This window comes from Cyanistes caeruleus, chromosome Z (genome assembly GCF_971803275.1).
Source record: "Cyanistes caeruleus chromosome Z, bCyaCae1.hap1.1, whole genome shotgun sequence".
Lineage (NCBI taxonomy): Eukaryota > Metazoa > Chordata > Aves > Passeriformes > Paridae > Cyanistes > Cyanistes caeruleus.
In genome coordinates, this window is record NC_141732.1 from 47,783,222 (window position 1) to 47,799,558 (window position 16,337).

Here is a 16,337-nt window from a genome sequence, read left to right on the forward strand (position 1 = left end):
AGAAAAGGAGGATCAGGCCTTATAAATCTGATATCCTCTTCTGGAGAGAGGAAAACTAAGTGAGTCACAGCAGGAAAACTATTGACATGATTAATCAAGACAAGGGGAAAGCTTTTCATACAGGAACATACAAAAGGCTTAATCCCAAACACAAGGAGTAAGGCAAATAAACAATTTAAGTGAATAAGAAGTTAGTTACAAGTTCAAGCTCAGAATGGTGCAAGACAGGATTACAAAGACTTGAAATTAATTACTGTAAGGCTGGAAAGAAAGAGGAACAGTGAGAAAGCTGAGCAAAAATAGTCTTTGACAACTGTGTTATTTCACAATTAACAGTCTCAGGGTTTCCAGCACAAGGATGTTGATTCCCAATTCAGTAGAATCAGTTGCATCTCACATGACAAAGCAACAACTATAAACACATGAAAAAAAAATGTTCATTGAATATTAGACATCTTTGAGGTCAGATGACTAGGTGTAATGAATTTAATCGATTAGTTATCGACCCTGAACTATCCATCCTTCACAGCTATAAACATCTTCTTTTCCTTTGTGTCCCTACAGCATTCCTGACTGCTGGGAATGCTTCAGTGATGGTGCTACTGGCAAGAACTTGAGAGAGAAAAGTCATGTCACTTTTCTTGTGCTTTTAGCAACCTCCTGAGAGCCTCAAAAACTGTCTGGAGGCAGTCCTTCAAAGCCTGACCACTTCCTAAGGCTGTGAACGCACATAATTTGTCAACAGCTCCAAAGGTCCAGCCTTCTCTGCTCTCTGTTTGCAGGCCAAAGATAGTTTTTAGATAGTTCCTCATAACATGATTAGGAGTATGATGTGTAACACCACTTCACTGTTTGAACAGTCATCCTAACTACTGAGAAAAGGCTATGGCTATCTATCTCAGAGTGCAAGCATGACTACTTTTAAATAAAAGTAGCTTCAATCTGTTGGAAGGGCTCTCAGTCCCCCATTTTTGAGTTCCCAAGATATCGCTCCATCCACCAGCTGTGAGGTCAGGTGAAGATCTGTGTATCAGATCTGGTTAATTCACTTGCACTCTAGCTGTCAGTCAGCCCTACATCAGCATATTAGACTACACTGGTTCATAAAAGAATATTGGCAGACTACTCAGGCCCCTTCAGACTTAGCACTGCTCTCCCCTTTGGCCTTTCTGTCACCTTGTTAGGGAGCAGCTGATAACCTGGTCTCAAGACAAGTAGAAGTATCTGTCACCAGCTGGAACTGTTGGTCAGGGTCTCAATGGCATGGGCAGGGCTTACTGTCTGTGCCCAGCCCTTCCTAGAGCATCCTGCATCCTGCCATTTCAGCTTCCTGGGGCAGCCAGCCCCTGCCCCAGTGATGCCATAGCAGAGACACTCTTTGGCTGCCCTGACCACTGCTGGGGTCCAGGGTTGATGTTCCAGCAGCTCCACCACTTGGCTGTACTAAGATGGTGAGAAAAGCTGAAGGAGCCATGTTATCTGCTGCTGCTATCTCTGTCAGAGCTGTGTTACAGAGATAGGATGCTGAAACCTGAGGTGTTCTGTATCATGAAGGGCATTATAATGAGTTTAAAAGAGATGCACCAAAGGATAGATAGGTTTACTGTCTGATCAATTAACTCATAACTTAAAATTATTTTTTTTTTTCAGTTAAGGATATGTAGGTGGACTTATATTCCAAAAATGTTTATTAAATGGACTTTGATGAATGAATGTGCGGATGTATCACTGTGAGTTACTTCTTGAAAGAATGAAACTTCTTTCATTAGATGCATTATGTGACCTTAAACATCTGCCCTTGCCTCATGGAAGAGAAGGGTAGGGTATACTATTATTGCCCTACTCTTTTAGCAAAGACTGGTGTGTCATGCTTTTGTATTATCTGTTACTACTGCTTTTCTCAATGCTGTTCTGCCTTCCTCTTCATCAGTCTTGACAGTGCTACTCTTTCTGTTTTATGATACTTGAGGAATTTGGTCAATCCAAGATGTAATGCCATCCTCTCCCCCTCCCCCTCCCTGCCTTCTCCCTGTCTGCCTGCCCTTGCAACAAAGGCAGCATTCTCAAGAGGTACGTTTGTAGATTTCCAGAACTTCAGATAAGCCCTTACAAGTTTATAAAATACCGAAGGACACCTATTTGTGAAGAAAAACATGACCACAGTCTACATTCTTAGCCTGCCAAGGACTGTCAAGGATTTGTTACTATCTCTAGTTACTGCATTCTGGCATAGTGTGTCACTGCGCTGTGCAAGTCTTGGGTGTTGCTGTACTACAAATAATGCTGCTACTTATTACTAAATAAATCCCTGTAACAGTCTAGAAGTCCCATAGAGATGCTCCTGACAAAGGGCATGTAGACATGGGCACACTGAGTGGTTTACACTTGAGAAGCCACATGACTGGGAAAAGAGATAACTCTCAGATGACAACAATGAAAAGAGCAGAGTGCACGCAAATGTTTGTGTGCATGCTAGCAGAGCTGTAATGAGTCTGCTCAAAGAAGTGAAAAATTCTGGTTTGCTCCATTTATTCTGCTCTGCTGTCAGGGAAGGTTTAGGTTGAATATTAGAAAACGGTTCTTCTTCCCTAGGGTGGTTGGACACGGGAACAGGGAAGTACCCCGCTCCCCAGAGGAGAGGTCACAGCCCCAGTCTGACAGAGAGAGATCAAGAAACGTTTCGACAGTGCTCTCAGGCACATGGGGTGGCCCTTGGGGATGCTGCTGTGCAAGGCCAGAAGCTGGACTCGATGATCCTTTTCATTCCGTTCCAATTCATCATGCTCTGTGCTTCAATGAACCGGCCTTCTGCAGAACCAGTTGCACACCAGCTCCCTTCAGCGAGATGCTCCAGGACAGGGCAGTGCCCTCCCGCTGACCGCCGCTGCGGTCACTACGTGTCCGGCCCCGCCCCGCGCCGGCGGTGACGCGCGGCGGCGGTGACGCCCCATAAATAACGGGGCGAGGCCGGCGCTCCCCACTCAGCGGCGGCGGCGCCCGTGCCCGCGACCCTGCCCGTGCTCCAGTCGACGGCGGCTCCGGTTCCTCCTCCCGGGTGAGTACGGCCGGCCCGGTGCTCCGGCGCGGCTCTGGGCGGCCGCGGCGGCGCTGGGCTGCTGCCCGCCCCGCGGGGCTGACTCCGCAATATGGTGGAGCCGGCGGCGGAGCGGGCGGGGGTGCGGCCCCCTGCGCGGTGCTGACCGCCGGGCCGCCCCCGCTGCCACCGCGGCCCGGCGCGCTTCGGTGCGCTAGCCGAGCCTCGCCCGGACTAGAAAGTCCTGAGAGCCTCGTCCGCCCCCGGGAGCGGCGTTGGAATGCCCCATCCCGGAAGCGGCCCGTGGAGGCACTTGGGAAAGCAGTGCGCCTTCCTGCTTTGGGTACCGCGGCGAGCCAGAGCTGCTGTGCCGCGCTGCTTTCTTGCACTCTCCCCATAGCGAGAGGGGAGAGCAGGAATGAAGTTTGTGAAGTAGCCTGAGCGCTTTCCTCTCCAGCGCTTGCTGTCTCTGAAATATGCTTGGACTTGGATTCTAGGCGTCTCACTCACCTGCTCCAGAGGAGTGGATCCGACTTCAGCTAGGGCTGAACCTATTCAAGGGGTTTCTGAAACCGTGCAAGATTCTAGTTGGCTTCCTTTTATTTAGGAGTAGGAATAGCTTCACAGTTTATTGACTAGAATTCAAATGCATGCCCCGTGAGGATGGATTTTATGAGACACACTACGAACATTGAATAATCCTTAAAGTAACGGCCCCTCTTCCCTAAGAGGCCAGATTCTGTGCCGTTATCATCTTCCTTGTTCTGTAGTATACTTGCAGTTCATAGTGAAATCCAGCTGAACTCCCCCGTGATCTGACTTGTAATACTCTGTGAGTGTTACAAGTTCCTGAGGGTATTTAAATTCTTATTAAATGAAAGGAAAGCTTCTTTGTTACTGCTGTAACCATTGTCTGTTACTTGTTTTGCTTGTTTCATGTACAATCTCATTGTGGGCATTACTTTATCGCATGTGTATGTTAATATGTGCAAATATGCCTGCAAAGTGTTAACAGGATGCCTTTGTCCTCGTTCTCCATTATGTAATGGGGAAAAGTTTTATTTTACCTCAGGTGGAATATTAACACATTCCTTTTTTGCTGTCATACTTATGAGACGGAAAACTACTGTTGGCTCTTTGACAAACCTAGCAAAAGACCTTGTAAACCACAGTCCTTTTGAGCACGGACTCCTAGTTTACGTTTTTGTTGCCTTCATTCATGCAGATTCTTCTGGAACTTAAGCATTATGTGAAATCATTAGTGGAAAAGGTGCTTCTTGAAGATGTAGTTCAGCCTGCACGTGTGCATAGGATGACAGTGTGCTTCAGTGTGTTCTCCTTACGTGCTACTGCAATACTCTGCCCCTTCTATAGGGTTATTGTGGGGAGAGCTGTTAGTATTTTCTCCATGGGAATACATGTTGGAATGCATGTTGAGTACTGTATATTTGTTGAATGACCAATGTTTGCAACTCATTTCAATGGGGAGTGTGTAATAATTTAGTCTAAATTAGCATAAAGGAGATTTATTTTCTGCAGGAGGGAGATCCAATGCTCTCAGTGTCACAGGAATGCTAACTCCTTAGCAAGCAGAACAGAGTGAGCCTTAGGTGGGCTCCTTAGAAGATCTAATCTGATTAAAGTTATTGGTGGTGGATTCTTTGTTTGACTTGGACATAATAAACTAGATTTTTAGTGACTTCCAGGATGGCTTTTATTTGTCCTGGCTCAACAGATAAGTCTGTCTTAATTCTTCTAGAAAAAAAATAAGTAACTTCATCTCCTGGTCGTTCATCAGTGAACTGCTGTACCTCAAAGCCTGTGTCGTGCTGTACTTGCATTACCTAAATTAAGTTTTGGATTTGTAAATTGTTGCAATACAATCTGATTTCTGTATGCATGAATGTGAACATCCTGGTCCCAGTAAATGGGGTGGATCACAGAAAGGTTGGTTTTAAAGTTTGATGCTTGGAATGAGCAGATGTGATGCCATAACTCATACATGTTTCTTTCACAGGCTGTGCAAGGTTCAAGACGTGAAAAAATGGCATTGGCAGCAATTGATCCACAGCAGGTATGTCTGAGTAAGTCCCACAATTTCCTTGTCTAGATCAGAAAAATAGGAGTCAAGTAACACCTTTCTCTTTTAAACAGAACATTGTATCAAGGGTTGCCAACCTTCCTTTGGTGAGCTCCACCTATGATATGGTGTCCACAGCTTACATCACCACAAAGGATAATCATCCTTATCTGAAGTCAGTATGTGAGATAGCAGAGAAAGGAGTGAAGACGATTACATCAGTAGCCATGACAAGTGCTATGCCTATCATTCAGAAACTGGAACCACAAAGTAAGGCAAAGATGAAGCTCTTCATAACTTTAGTTCAACTGATTGTTTTTTATATCCAGATGCACTTATGGTTTAACATGGTCATGCTGGTCTTGAATGCTCTTTTGGGTAGCTGACTGAACCTGTTGCCTGACTTGTTGCATAACTGATTACACATTGATAAGACTTTAAAAAACCCGTAATAATCCAGAGTGAAAGCATATTCCAGCTTTCGTAATACTAAATTGATGGATGACTTTTGGTATGTGAAGTTATTACGCAGTCTCTTGCTCAATACCTTTCTCACTTTTCACCTGGTTTCAAATGCTACTGCTGTATTTTCTTACACTGAGAACTAGTTAAATTTAGAAGCTGTGTCACAAGGTTGTTGTAACCAGAAGCCTGGTTTTATAGAATGGCAAAGGTCAAGTTATTTCAGCTGCTCCTACAAGTTGCTTGTGAATTATCAAATGGATTTTCTTTTCCTGCAAGAAGTTTTTTTCTTACATTGTAAATCTGCCTTGTTCTTTGGCTTCGCTGCCTCAAATCTCACTGAAAAGAGGAGGAAACTACTTCAAGGATATTGCATGAGTTCTTTTTCAAAACAAGTTTTCAGTTTGAGTTGTTTTACTTGGGGAAAAAATAATTAAAACCAACTCTTGTAATTTCTTTTATAGTTGTAGTTGCCAACAACTATGCTTGTATAGGTCTAGACAAAATTGAAGAGAGACTGCCTATATTGAATCAACCCACCGACAAGGTAAGTTCTTTCCATTTATGTATGTTGAACAGAAGAACCATACACCCTTCTTTTCTATTATCACTAAAACCCCAGGGAGACACGTTTCAAACGGCTGTGCCTGAAGCACAGCTTGGAAGCAAGGAAAGAACCAGAGATGTATCTGTAGGACAATTCGTTGCCTTTGAGAGACCATTGAGTTGTTTGGGTTTTTTTCCCCATTGTTTGAAATTGCCCACCACTTGACAACATCTTTCTATAGGTGCAGTTTACTGGTGGGTGTCTTTTAAAATGTGAGTCATTGCCTCTTTCTTGCTCCGTGTGAAGCACCTAGGTTACATTCACTGAAGTTTTTTGAGCTGAAAGCTGTGTGGCAGTCATGTTCTTTATTCTCTTGTACATATTTTTTCAGGGCAAATTTTCTTCTAGATAACCAATACTTGTACAAGCTTTAGCATAAATTTATTATTTCCTGGATTATGTAGCTCTCAACTAGCTAATACTTCTAGTAAATACAAGCATGTCCTGTGGCAGGTTGTTGCCAATGCCAAGGATGTAGTTGTTGGAGCCAGAGACGCTGTAACAACCACTGTGACTGGTGCCAAGGAAACTGTTGCTCACACAATCACTGGAGTTGTGGGCAAGACTAAAGAAGCAGTGCAAGACAGCGTAGAAATGACCAAGTCAGTTGTCAATGGCAGCATTAACACTGTCCTGGGAAGTCGTGTGGTGCAAATGGTGAGCAGCGGTGTGGACAGTGCTCTCACAAAATCAGAGACCCTTGTGGACCAGTATCTTCCACTTACAGAAGCAGAACTAGGTAAGACCAATTGAAGGTTTGGTTTTGTTGGAATGATTATATTGGAGAGAAGCAAGCAATTATCTATTTATTGTTTGCTCATAGTGGGGAAGGGGGCACATGCTTCCCAAACTGGCTTTTGCCTTGCTGATTGTAGTAGCAGCATCTTCACAAGGAAGCAGAGTGAAAATAAGGATTTCTCTGTACGGTGGTCTATCAGCCTACTTATTGGTGCTAAAGGACTACTCAACAAGCCCTATATTCAGCTGTTACTAGGCAGATAAAATTGTCTCAGACCTCTTTAGTTTTCCTCCAGCTATTAATTTGCTTCCTTTCTGCATACCTAGAGAAAGAAGCTGCAAATGTTGAAGGCTTTGAAGTGGGAGTCCAAAAGCCAAGCTACTATGTTAGACTAGGATCCTTGTCTTCAAAGGTCCGTGCACGTGCCTACCAACAAGCCTTAAACAAAGTTAGAGATGCTAAACAGAAAAGCCAGGAGACAATCTCTCAGCTCAATTACACTGTTAGTCTGGTAAGTTTAAGCTTTCACCTGATATATAAAAAACATATGTTGGCCTTGCTTTAGAGTGAAGAAAACAGCCAAAAGAGTCACAGAAAAACAGGGATTGCTCTCTGATTAAATGCATAAATACATTATTACATGTATTATGTGTATTACATTAAATACAAAGAATTTGCCATTAAGAGATTTTGGAGAGTTCTAAATCAGGCTGAGATGTGAACTAATGAGCAATTGCATGTAACTGCACTGCAGAAATAGAAGTGAACATGTTTGAATTTATTCCTGTTTTTTAGTGCTGGTTTTGATATATAATTCATTCAGTGAAGGAAGTGTTATGCAATTTAGAAACACAACAGTCCTTTTTATTAGTAAAATTTCTAATTCTTTTGGGACTTGCCCTCTAGCTGCTTCTGTCTCTGAGCACTTCTGGTACTTCATAGTCTTATCCCAGCAAATACCTTTATGTACATGACAAACTGCACATAGAGTCATGGCCTAGACACTTTCAATTCCTCCTATAGGATGCCAGTGGGGGATGGGGAAATAGCTGAGGCAGAGGGGAACACTACATAACATCTTAAAACTGCTTTCAGTTTTCAATTCTTTGATGAGACTAAACACACTCTTACACTCCCCAAAGTTATTTATACTGATTTTATGAAGTATTTTAAAAGACAGTTACAAAACAGTCAAGGTAGAGAAGCCCTAAAGCATCTCTTTGGACTCTTGGCTCTACTTCCTTATTTTGCTGTATTTCAGATCGAGTATGCCAGAAAGAACGTGAATAGTGCCAATAAGAAACTTCTTGGTGCTCAGGAAAAGCTTTATCAGTCCTGGGTAGAATGGAAGAAAAACACAGGCCAAAGTGATGGTGATGATCTGCGTAGTGCTGAGGTAAATAGATGTAAATGTACACTAGAAATAAATGTATTGTATCCCATCAAGGTCATGGCAAGCTAACAGACCCCAAAGTGTGCAACAGAGAGGCTGGATGCTGAAGCTGAGGGCAGATGACTTCCGAGAAGTAGGAGACCTGAACTCTTTAAATGAGCCTACTTCATGCAAACCCTCTGGGATTCATTCTCCTCTCTTGAGAATGTTCATCCTGTTTAGCATGTGAACCTGTGTTGGGATATTTGTATGTAGATTAGCTAGAAACCATTTATGTGATGTGTCCAGACCAGAAATAATGATATGTCAGCAGTTTCAGGCACAGACTCACTGAGTCCTGCACATAGCTTTCAGGGATAGTTCATTGATTATAATGTACTTACCTGCTGTGACTTGTTATCCAGAGTTGAAACAAGAATCTGCTTGACTGTCACTGGGTAGAAGCTATCAGTTTCTTTTCACAAAGTACTTGAGTGCTGAAGAAATATCAAGTTGTTTCTAAGTCTTTGATGCTTCAGACTTAAAATCTGGTTTATTATCTGCTATAGCTTTATTTCACTTACATCCCCTTTGCTTCTTTAAGTATCTTGATCAACATAAAGCTGCTACAGTCATAAGAAGACACTAATGTGCTGTTATGCTTGTTCTTTCTAGCACATTGAGTCAAGAACTCTAGCTATTGCACGGAGCCTCACTCAGCAGCTTCAGACCACCTGCCTCACACTGGTCTCAAGCCTACAGGGCCTGCCACAGAATGTACAGGATCAGGTTTACAGTGTTGGGTCAATGGCAGGTGATGTCTACCAGAGCTTTCGGTCAGCATCCTCCTTCCAAGAATTATCAGACAGCTTTATTGCAGCCAGCAAAGGACAGCTGAAGAAAATGAAGGAGACTCTGGATGATGTGATGGATTATCTTGTTAACAACACACCGCTCAACTGGCTGGTAGGTCCCTTTTACCTACAACTGCCTGGCATTCAGCATGCTGAAAGCAAAGGTGAAGGGGAGGAAAGTGCCAGCCAGAAAGACAAACAGCCTGAACACACTACTGAATAAACTGCGTAGCAAGCATGTACTCTGCTGACTGACCAAATAAGTGGCCTTACTAAGTGTAGCTGTCAAAAAAATCCATTTTCATCATTTTTTGGTGAACAGTCTATAAATACAGGAATAGGGGAATCTACAGGCCAGGAAACTTACACATGGGCTGTATTGTCCTGTGTAGTTAAGCCATCCTTAAAAATTTAAACTAAACTCAAGCGCCTAATTATGGGCAGCTGACAGTTGTCAAGATGCCCTGTTTGTCTGTCAAGCCCTCATTGTTTTTCAGTGGTATTAATACTATTAATACTGTTAGTCTAAATGAAATCCATCATAGCTTTGATTTGCTGCTTAATTTCTCCCAGAATGATACGAAAGCCTTACATACTATGAATGCATTTAAAAGTTCTACAGTCTAACTGTTTACACTTAAATGCTATGATTGCTTCAGATCACACATTTGATAATTGTGCATCTGACTATCTCAGATTCTATTGCTACATAATTCATGACAAAAGTTCTGTGAGTATAGAATGCCAAAGCTGAAAGTGGGGTTTCTGAATGAGTCAGCTGGAGTTAAATGCTGTTACAGTTTTAACATTAACTGTATAAACTGTTAAGTATTGTATAACACAATAACTTGACCACAGAATTATAGAATATTTCAAGCTGGAGTGGACCCATAAGTTTGACTCCTGCTCCTTGCAGGACTACCTAAAAACTGAAAAATTAAACCTTATGACTAAAAGCATCATCTAGATGCTTCATGAGCACTGTTCCAGTGACTGACCAAATAATTATAAACAATTTTTTTTAATATGCAGTATAAAAGAAGATTCATGCTGTTTGTACCCAGGTGCCTGCTGTTGTGAGTGTGTGTTTTTGTAGCCATTGTTTTGTAACTCATTTTTGTATGTTAGTAATAAATGCTTTAGTTGCCAAAGCCTGTCTCCTTTGTTTTAAAACAGTCTAACTTGCTCTTCTGTGACTCCCTCAAACTGGGTCCAGCAGAAAGCAAGTTTGGCATGCAGATGAAGTAGATGTGCATTGAAAATGTGTGTGTATGTATTGATAGATAGATGAGATTCTGCTGCAGCATTTCCTTCCTTTTGGATTTCTGTGTATCTGTCCAGTGAGTCTTAGCTTTACTGATGCTTTTGTTGATCCTTGCTGTTGTCACCTTTAAAGATGACCTAAGCTGTGAGCTGATGAATGTTCTAATATTGAAAAGAGATGGATATGGAGAAAAGAATCCTCTCCCCCCTTCACAGCAGGTGTTGTGTGTGCATGACATGGCCATCTACCAGCTTTGTCTTCTGACTCCCTATAAACAGGTTTTACTTCTCACCTGCATCACCAGTTTTAACTTAACTTTATTTGTTCTCTTGAACTTGAGTGACAAATGTATGTTTACATTCAACTACTTCAGTGGAATTATTTGTTCTCAGTAAGTCCTGTGAACCCCTCCACTGGAAAAGAACTAGTTACTAAGAAATAAGCTTTCTTGCATTAGTGCTGTCCAGGTAAGTTGTATCTTTTTTTCTGATGCATGCCCTATACAACTTGGGGTTGCAATCATCTAGTGTTGCACTGCCAGCCACCATTTTCAAATAAGTGACAAAGCAGTATAAGGCAAAAATGGAGTTCAAAGAAAGCTTATCACATAGCCGCACATTGCTACATGGAACAAATACCTCCACTTGGCATGATTTAGGCACTAAAGCAAATTATATGTTGTCCAGCTTTCTAATGTGAGAGGGTTAGCTGTTAGATCAGGGTTGGCCTAGAAGTGTGAGGAAGACTGGTTTAAGCACAATATTAAATGAAACTGTAGAAAAAACAGGATTGCAGGTAAAGATTCTGTAATTTACAATGTTTAATACTCACTTTATATAAGGGAGGTGTTTAACATGAAATCAACATGAGATGGTGAGACTCATTTCCATCTAGGGTCTGAGTTAAGACTTCTGGAGACATAGTGCTTTCAGGAATTAATTTATTTTTAAGTTTACTATTACATAGGTCCAGTGAGAATTTTATTTCCATTTGCAATAATACCCATAGAATGCATCCACTATTGTAGTGTGCTCAGGAACTGAGCTGGATGGAACTAATTAGGTGTAGAAGGAGTGGGCTGTTCAATGAAGGGAATTTCTATTCTATGTGTGCTTTAAAGTCTTATTACTCTGGGACTTCATCCTGAGGTGATCTATCAAGTAAGTTACTCAAACTTTTCAGTGTCTTTTAAGGACTGAGAAATAAACAACATCATCTAGCATTAGTGCAGATGCAGTACATTGTGTCTGTTCTGTCTTGTGTTACTGGTTTGTATTCTTGCATGGCTGTCCAGCTTTACTAAACTGCAGCAAGCAGATGAAGTAGAATGCAAGGAAAAGTTGCTACCAGCCTAGAACTTCAAAGCACTTCTTCCTTACCCTGTGCTGTAGGGTGACTTCTGTTCAAAAGTACTTGGACTTCTGGCAGCTGACCTATAACTGGTGGCTGCAAACAGAGCAAGGCCTGGTTAAATGCTTACCTAATGGCTGGTCTCCTGTATCATGGTGTTGTGGTAGGTGCTAGTTCTGTTGGATGCTGCCTGCCCTCCCCCCAAATGTTTTTAAGTTTCTATCCACACATGCACAGCCCCCCATCCCCCATCAGAATTAGGAAGACTCTTCTCTAGAGGAGGGTGCTTCCCACAAATAAAGATGGGAAAGCTGAGCTACTGACATCTTACCTTTTTCTCTACAAGTGCATATATTAAACATCTCAGCTGCACTGCACAGAAGCTTTCTTCCTCTCAGTTCAAAATCACATTTGAGAATATAGCTTGGGCTAGAAAATTTTGAGGTTTCTCTGAAAACTTTTTAAAATAGTAAGACCAGATGTGTTGAAAATGACAGGAAGTAGATTCAACTATTTTCAGCAAGGCAGGTAAACTAGACTAAATGGAAGAATGTCAAAGGCTGCTAATTGCAGAAAACCTGGGATAGTAAAGGTTGTAATACTAACATCATTATCACTTGTAAGGTTATTTAGGGTTTATTTAGAATTCAGAAAATTACTTTTTCTCTTCTAGAGATCACTCAAAAATTGTTCATGCTAGTTGACACTTTCTCTTCCCAGGTGCATTTAACAGAGAACTATTATTCTATCATTGCTGATAGTAGTTTTCTAGAAAACCTTTCAATATAAGCATTTGTGAATAGCTCCATATGGTATGCAAGTTTTGCAAACATTTTTATAGCATTGGTCAAGCCCAAATTACAAGATTTGTGCAAGGCCTGGAGTTGCAGCTAGGGTGCCTCAATCTAAAAAAAGTGTAAAGCTTTGGAAATATCTCTTATTCTTCAAGATTAATATTTTTGCAATCTTTTCCAAAATTCAACTTAGATAATATTTTATAGCTAATAAAATATATGAAAGGATTTGGGAACAACTGATAAATGATTTCTCACTATTTAAAAAAGCAGTAACTACCACTAAAAAGCTCTTTTAAAGCTTCATAATTAAAAAGATGAAACAAAACTGAACTTTTTTTAAAGTATGCTTGGTTACTAATTTGCATGATCAGAGAGTCTTACATGAAGTAGCTTGCTGGAGGTATTGTGGATAGTGTTTTGATAAATTTTATTTCATATTTATTGCCAATTCATGGCAATTTTATTTCTTTTGGATAATACAATCACTGATGGCTAAAAATAAGCACTTGTTTTGAAAGTTCACAGAATGAGAATGCTGTGTCAAAATGCTAGTGGCTCAGGTCTAAAATCTTAGCAAGAAAAAAATGGATTGTAGTTAGAATTGACATTAACATTTATATATGAAGACAGCAAAATGCCAAAGTATTTTTTGGCACTGTTTTATGTGGGGATTTTGCAAGTATTATATCTTTGTAAATGATACACTGAATCATGAAGAGAAATTGCATGAAGAAGGAGTTATATCTGCTTTTACTCTTTTATTGCAAGAATTGCTAGGAAGTTGAGTCAACTGTGAAAAGTGGTGTGGAAGCGAGGGTCTTTTACATAAGCAATCCCATAACACTGAAGGCTTGGCATTGTTTTAGTTAGACTGGTGCAGATGTCAGAATATGTGATTCTAGTACAATTTAGCACAATCAAAACAGAGGTGAATTATACTGACATCCAGTCGGTTTTAGTCATGCTGAGATACACTGCAATTTGAAGTTCTTTCATGGCTATCAAAAATTTTACTATTACATTAAAGGAGTCAAGTTCTTCTGCTGCATGCATTAAGGAGATGAAGAAGGCAGAAACTTAAATGTGAGCAATTACTCTGTTGTCACTAAGAATAAAATGGTTATAAGTAATAAAAATCTCTTAAATGTATAACAGAGAAAATTCTTACTGGTCAGACACACTTAAAGAACATGGCTGTGTCCTGGTCAGTTTAAATATATATAACCATCCATTTGGGCATATTCTTATTTGTAAGAATGTATTTTGCAGCATAAGAATTGTTTTTCTACCTGTATTTATATACTGCAGTATGAAATACAAGATCATGTGCTGATAATGGGGAAACTTGTTGCTTTCTTTAAGTGCAGTAATGAGAGTTTTAGGGAAACTGCCATAAGCAGAAAGATGGAAAATAATTCTTTCTGGTAGAAAGATGTGTTTCCTCCATTCCTAGTGCCTTTTGATCTTTTGGGAAACAAAAATTACTGATGTTATTTTGATCAAGCTAAGTTCTCAAAGTGGTCCACACATTTCATGGTATCCACAGTAGTTCCTTGTTAGTCACATGCTGCTTAAGTTCTTCTAAAGATTAATTTAAATAAATAACTAGTGTTTAAAAGATCCCTGGTGTCCAGTGAATACCTGTTCTGTAAGACCAGTAAATTAACATGTAGAGCTTCTGTGTTGAGCACAGCCTAGTAGCTGAAGCAGTACTCCCTTTATTTAATACATTGTCAACCCTCCTATTCCGCCTTCATAGCAGGCAAAGCATAGATTTTTATTGCTTACTGTCTCATTAAAGTAAGTCATAAGGTGTTTTGTAGTTAGGGAATGCATTAAAAATGCCACTTCAGTCGGTGCTGAGCTTAAGTTACAGAAATGCCTGCAAGCTGATGTTGCTTTGAACAGAAACAGGCCTGTCAAAATGCAGCAGTAGTTGCTTGTTGATACTGTGTCTGGCTCCAAGTATGTCACATCACCAACATTAAAACTAACCATAAATCATATTACAGATATGAGTATTTTTCACCTGGGGCAAAAAAACTTATGAGTAAATTGCTTAATTTTATCCTATTTTTCAGAAGTGCCTAAGTAATCTAAGTCCTGCAAAGGGGACTTAAGGGTTGGGACTTAAGCTCCTAAGTGTCTTAGACAACATTTTTAGAAGTCTGCAACATCCATGTATCCACTGATGTCTCTCTGGCAATTCCTGAAACCCTGTGCTGCTTAGCAGTACAGGATACGCGCAGTTAAAATGGAGGCCAAAGTGACATTGCAGTTCCAGGTTTTGGTTTCATCAAAAAAAGTCTGATGCAGACATTGGCATCCAGAGCAACACAGCAATCCCTATCAATCTCCTCAGGGCAGATTACTTTGTATAGTCCATTGCTTCTGTGAAAAGAAGAAAGGTAAAATTAGTTTTAAAACCTCCTTTCTTAATTTTCTGGTCACCAGTTTCACTAAATTTAGTCCACTGCATTCAGCTCTTGTCCATCTCTACTATAAAGTCCTACCTTCTAAACAACTAATTTCCATCTTGTGTAGTATTTGATCTGTCTTAAAGGTTTGTGTTTTCTATATGTCTGAACATATTTCATTCTGTAATCAGGATGTTTGGTCTGATTTCTGGAGGTGCTGAGCATCTTTGTATCCTGTCATCAGTGAAGGAGTACTGCACAAATCTGTTTAGTTTTACTTTTAAATTGATTGAAATTTCATTCCTACACAGGTTCCAGATTTCACCATTACAGACCTGTCTTCAGAGTCAGATGATGTACCCGACATTTTGGATTTGGATGAAGAGGATCAACAGGATTTTTCACGCACAAATGGTCCTTACACTACAGGGCAAAGAGCTGAATAGAGAAGCATAAAAATGTCTTTTTGATACAGTGTACCTTTGCCATGTTTAATTTAGATTTCTCCTTTTTAAAAATGATCCTGCCTAGTTTAGGGATTATGGGGATATTTTATTATTTTTTTTTTTAAATCAGTACTGTTTCACTTAGCTGCATCAAAAATCTGGGTTTTTCAATGTAAGGAATGCACGCTACATTAATTGGTTAGCATGGGTGTCGGGCTCCCATTCTGCAAGCCAGGTATAGCCTAACCAGTGTAACCAACTAATCTGACCTTTGTGTATGATTTGTTCTGCTGGTAGCAGCCATGAGAACACCCTAGTGCTTTGCATAAAGGGCTGCCAACAAAAGGAGTTGATGAGGATTTGCCCACCAAATTTCCCCTTTCAGTCTACGTGAAAAGCAGTGCTGCATCTACCTCTTTGCTGCTGGAAGGGGTAAGAGACTTCGTCTATCTCAGATTTTCTCAGGTTCTTTCGTTAGGCTCTGCACCTACAGAGCTTAGAAGCTTAGAGCTTTCCTTTGGCAAGAGTGCTTTATGCACAAAAGGACTTCCTTTCTTTCCACATGCCTTCTGTGTGCAAATATTTTGGCATAATGTCATGATTTGTCATGATGCTATCAGTTGTGGCGCCTGAGACTATAAGGGAGTAAATGCTTCAATATTAAAGTATTTTGGGTATAAGGATAGCATTTAAATAAGGAAGGGAAAGAGACTGTAAGAAGAAAGGAGAAATAGAGAGTAAAGAGATAAAGACTTCGGATAAAAGAAAACTTGGAAAAAAAGAAGGAATTGAATGTGAGTTCTGGTGACAGTGGTTTTTAAAAAATCTTTTAATAAAATCTCACTCAGTTATTTGCTAAGGGCTGGTGAGTCTGCATTTGCTCGCACACAGTAACTTCTCTAGGAGTTGGGGGGA

General features: G+C 40.6%; 1 protein-coding gene across 16 annotated transcripts in view; it reads left to right on the top strand.

Annotated features, from left to right (window-relative positions):
• PLIN2 (perilipin 2) overlaps window positions 1-16,281 on the top strand; it is a 39,342-nt gene extending 23,061 nt beyond the window's left edge. For 7 of the 16 annotated variants that reach the window (XM_086867588.1, XM_086867589.1, XM_086867585.1 and 4 more), the window contains 9 exons: window positions 2,593-3,055; window positions 5,052-5,108; window positions 5,189-5,384; window positions 6,041-6,123; window positions 6,637-6,922; window positions 7,249-7,433; window positions 8,184-8,318; window positions 8,970-9,260; window positions 15,288-16,281. In XM_086867588.1, coding sequence (XP_086723714.1) covers window positions 5,079-5,108; window positions 5,189-5,384; window positions 6,041-6,123; window positions 6,637-6,922; window positions 7,249-7,433; window positions 8,184-8,318; window positions 8,970-9,260; window positions 15,288-15,422 — 1,341 coding nt within the window. In that variant the 5' untranslated portion in view covers window positions 2,593-3,055; window positions 5,052-5,078 and the 3' untranslated portion in view covers window positions 15,423-16,281. Of the gene's footprint in view, window positions 1-2,463; window positions 3,056-3,129; window positions 4,305-5,051; window positions 5,109-5,188; window positions 5,385-6,040; window positions 6,124-6,636; window positions 6,923-7,244; window positions 7,434-8,183; window positions 8,319-8,969; window positions 10,300-15,287 lie in introns of those variants that run through there. The other 9 variants (XM_086867597.1, XM_086867594.1, XM_086867595.1 and 6 more) reach the window with 7 other exon arrangements.
• The last annotated feature ends 56 nt before the right edge of the window (window positions 16,282-16,337 follow it).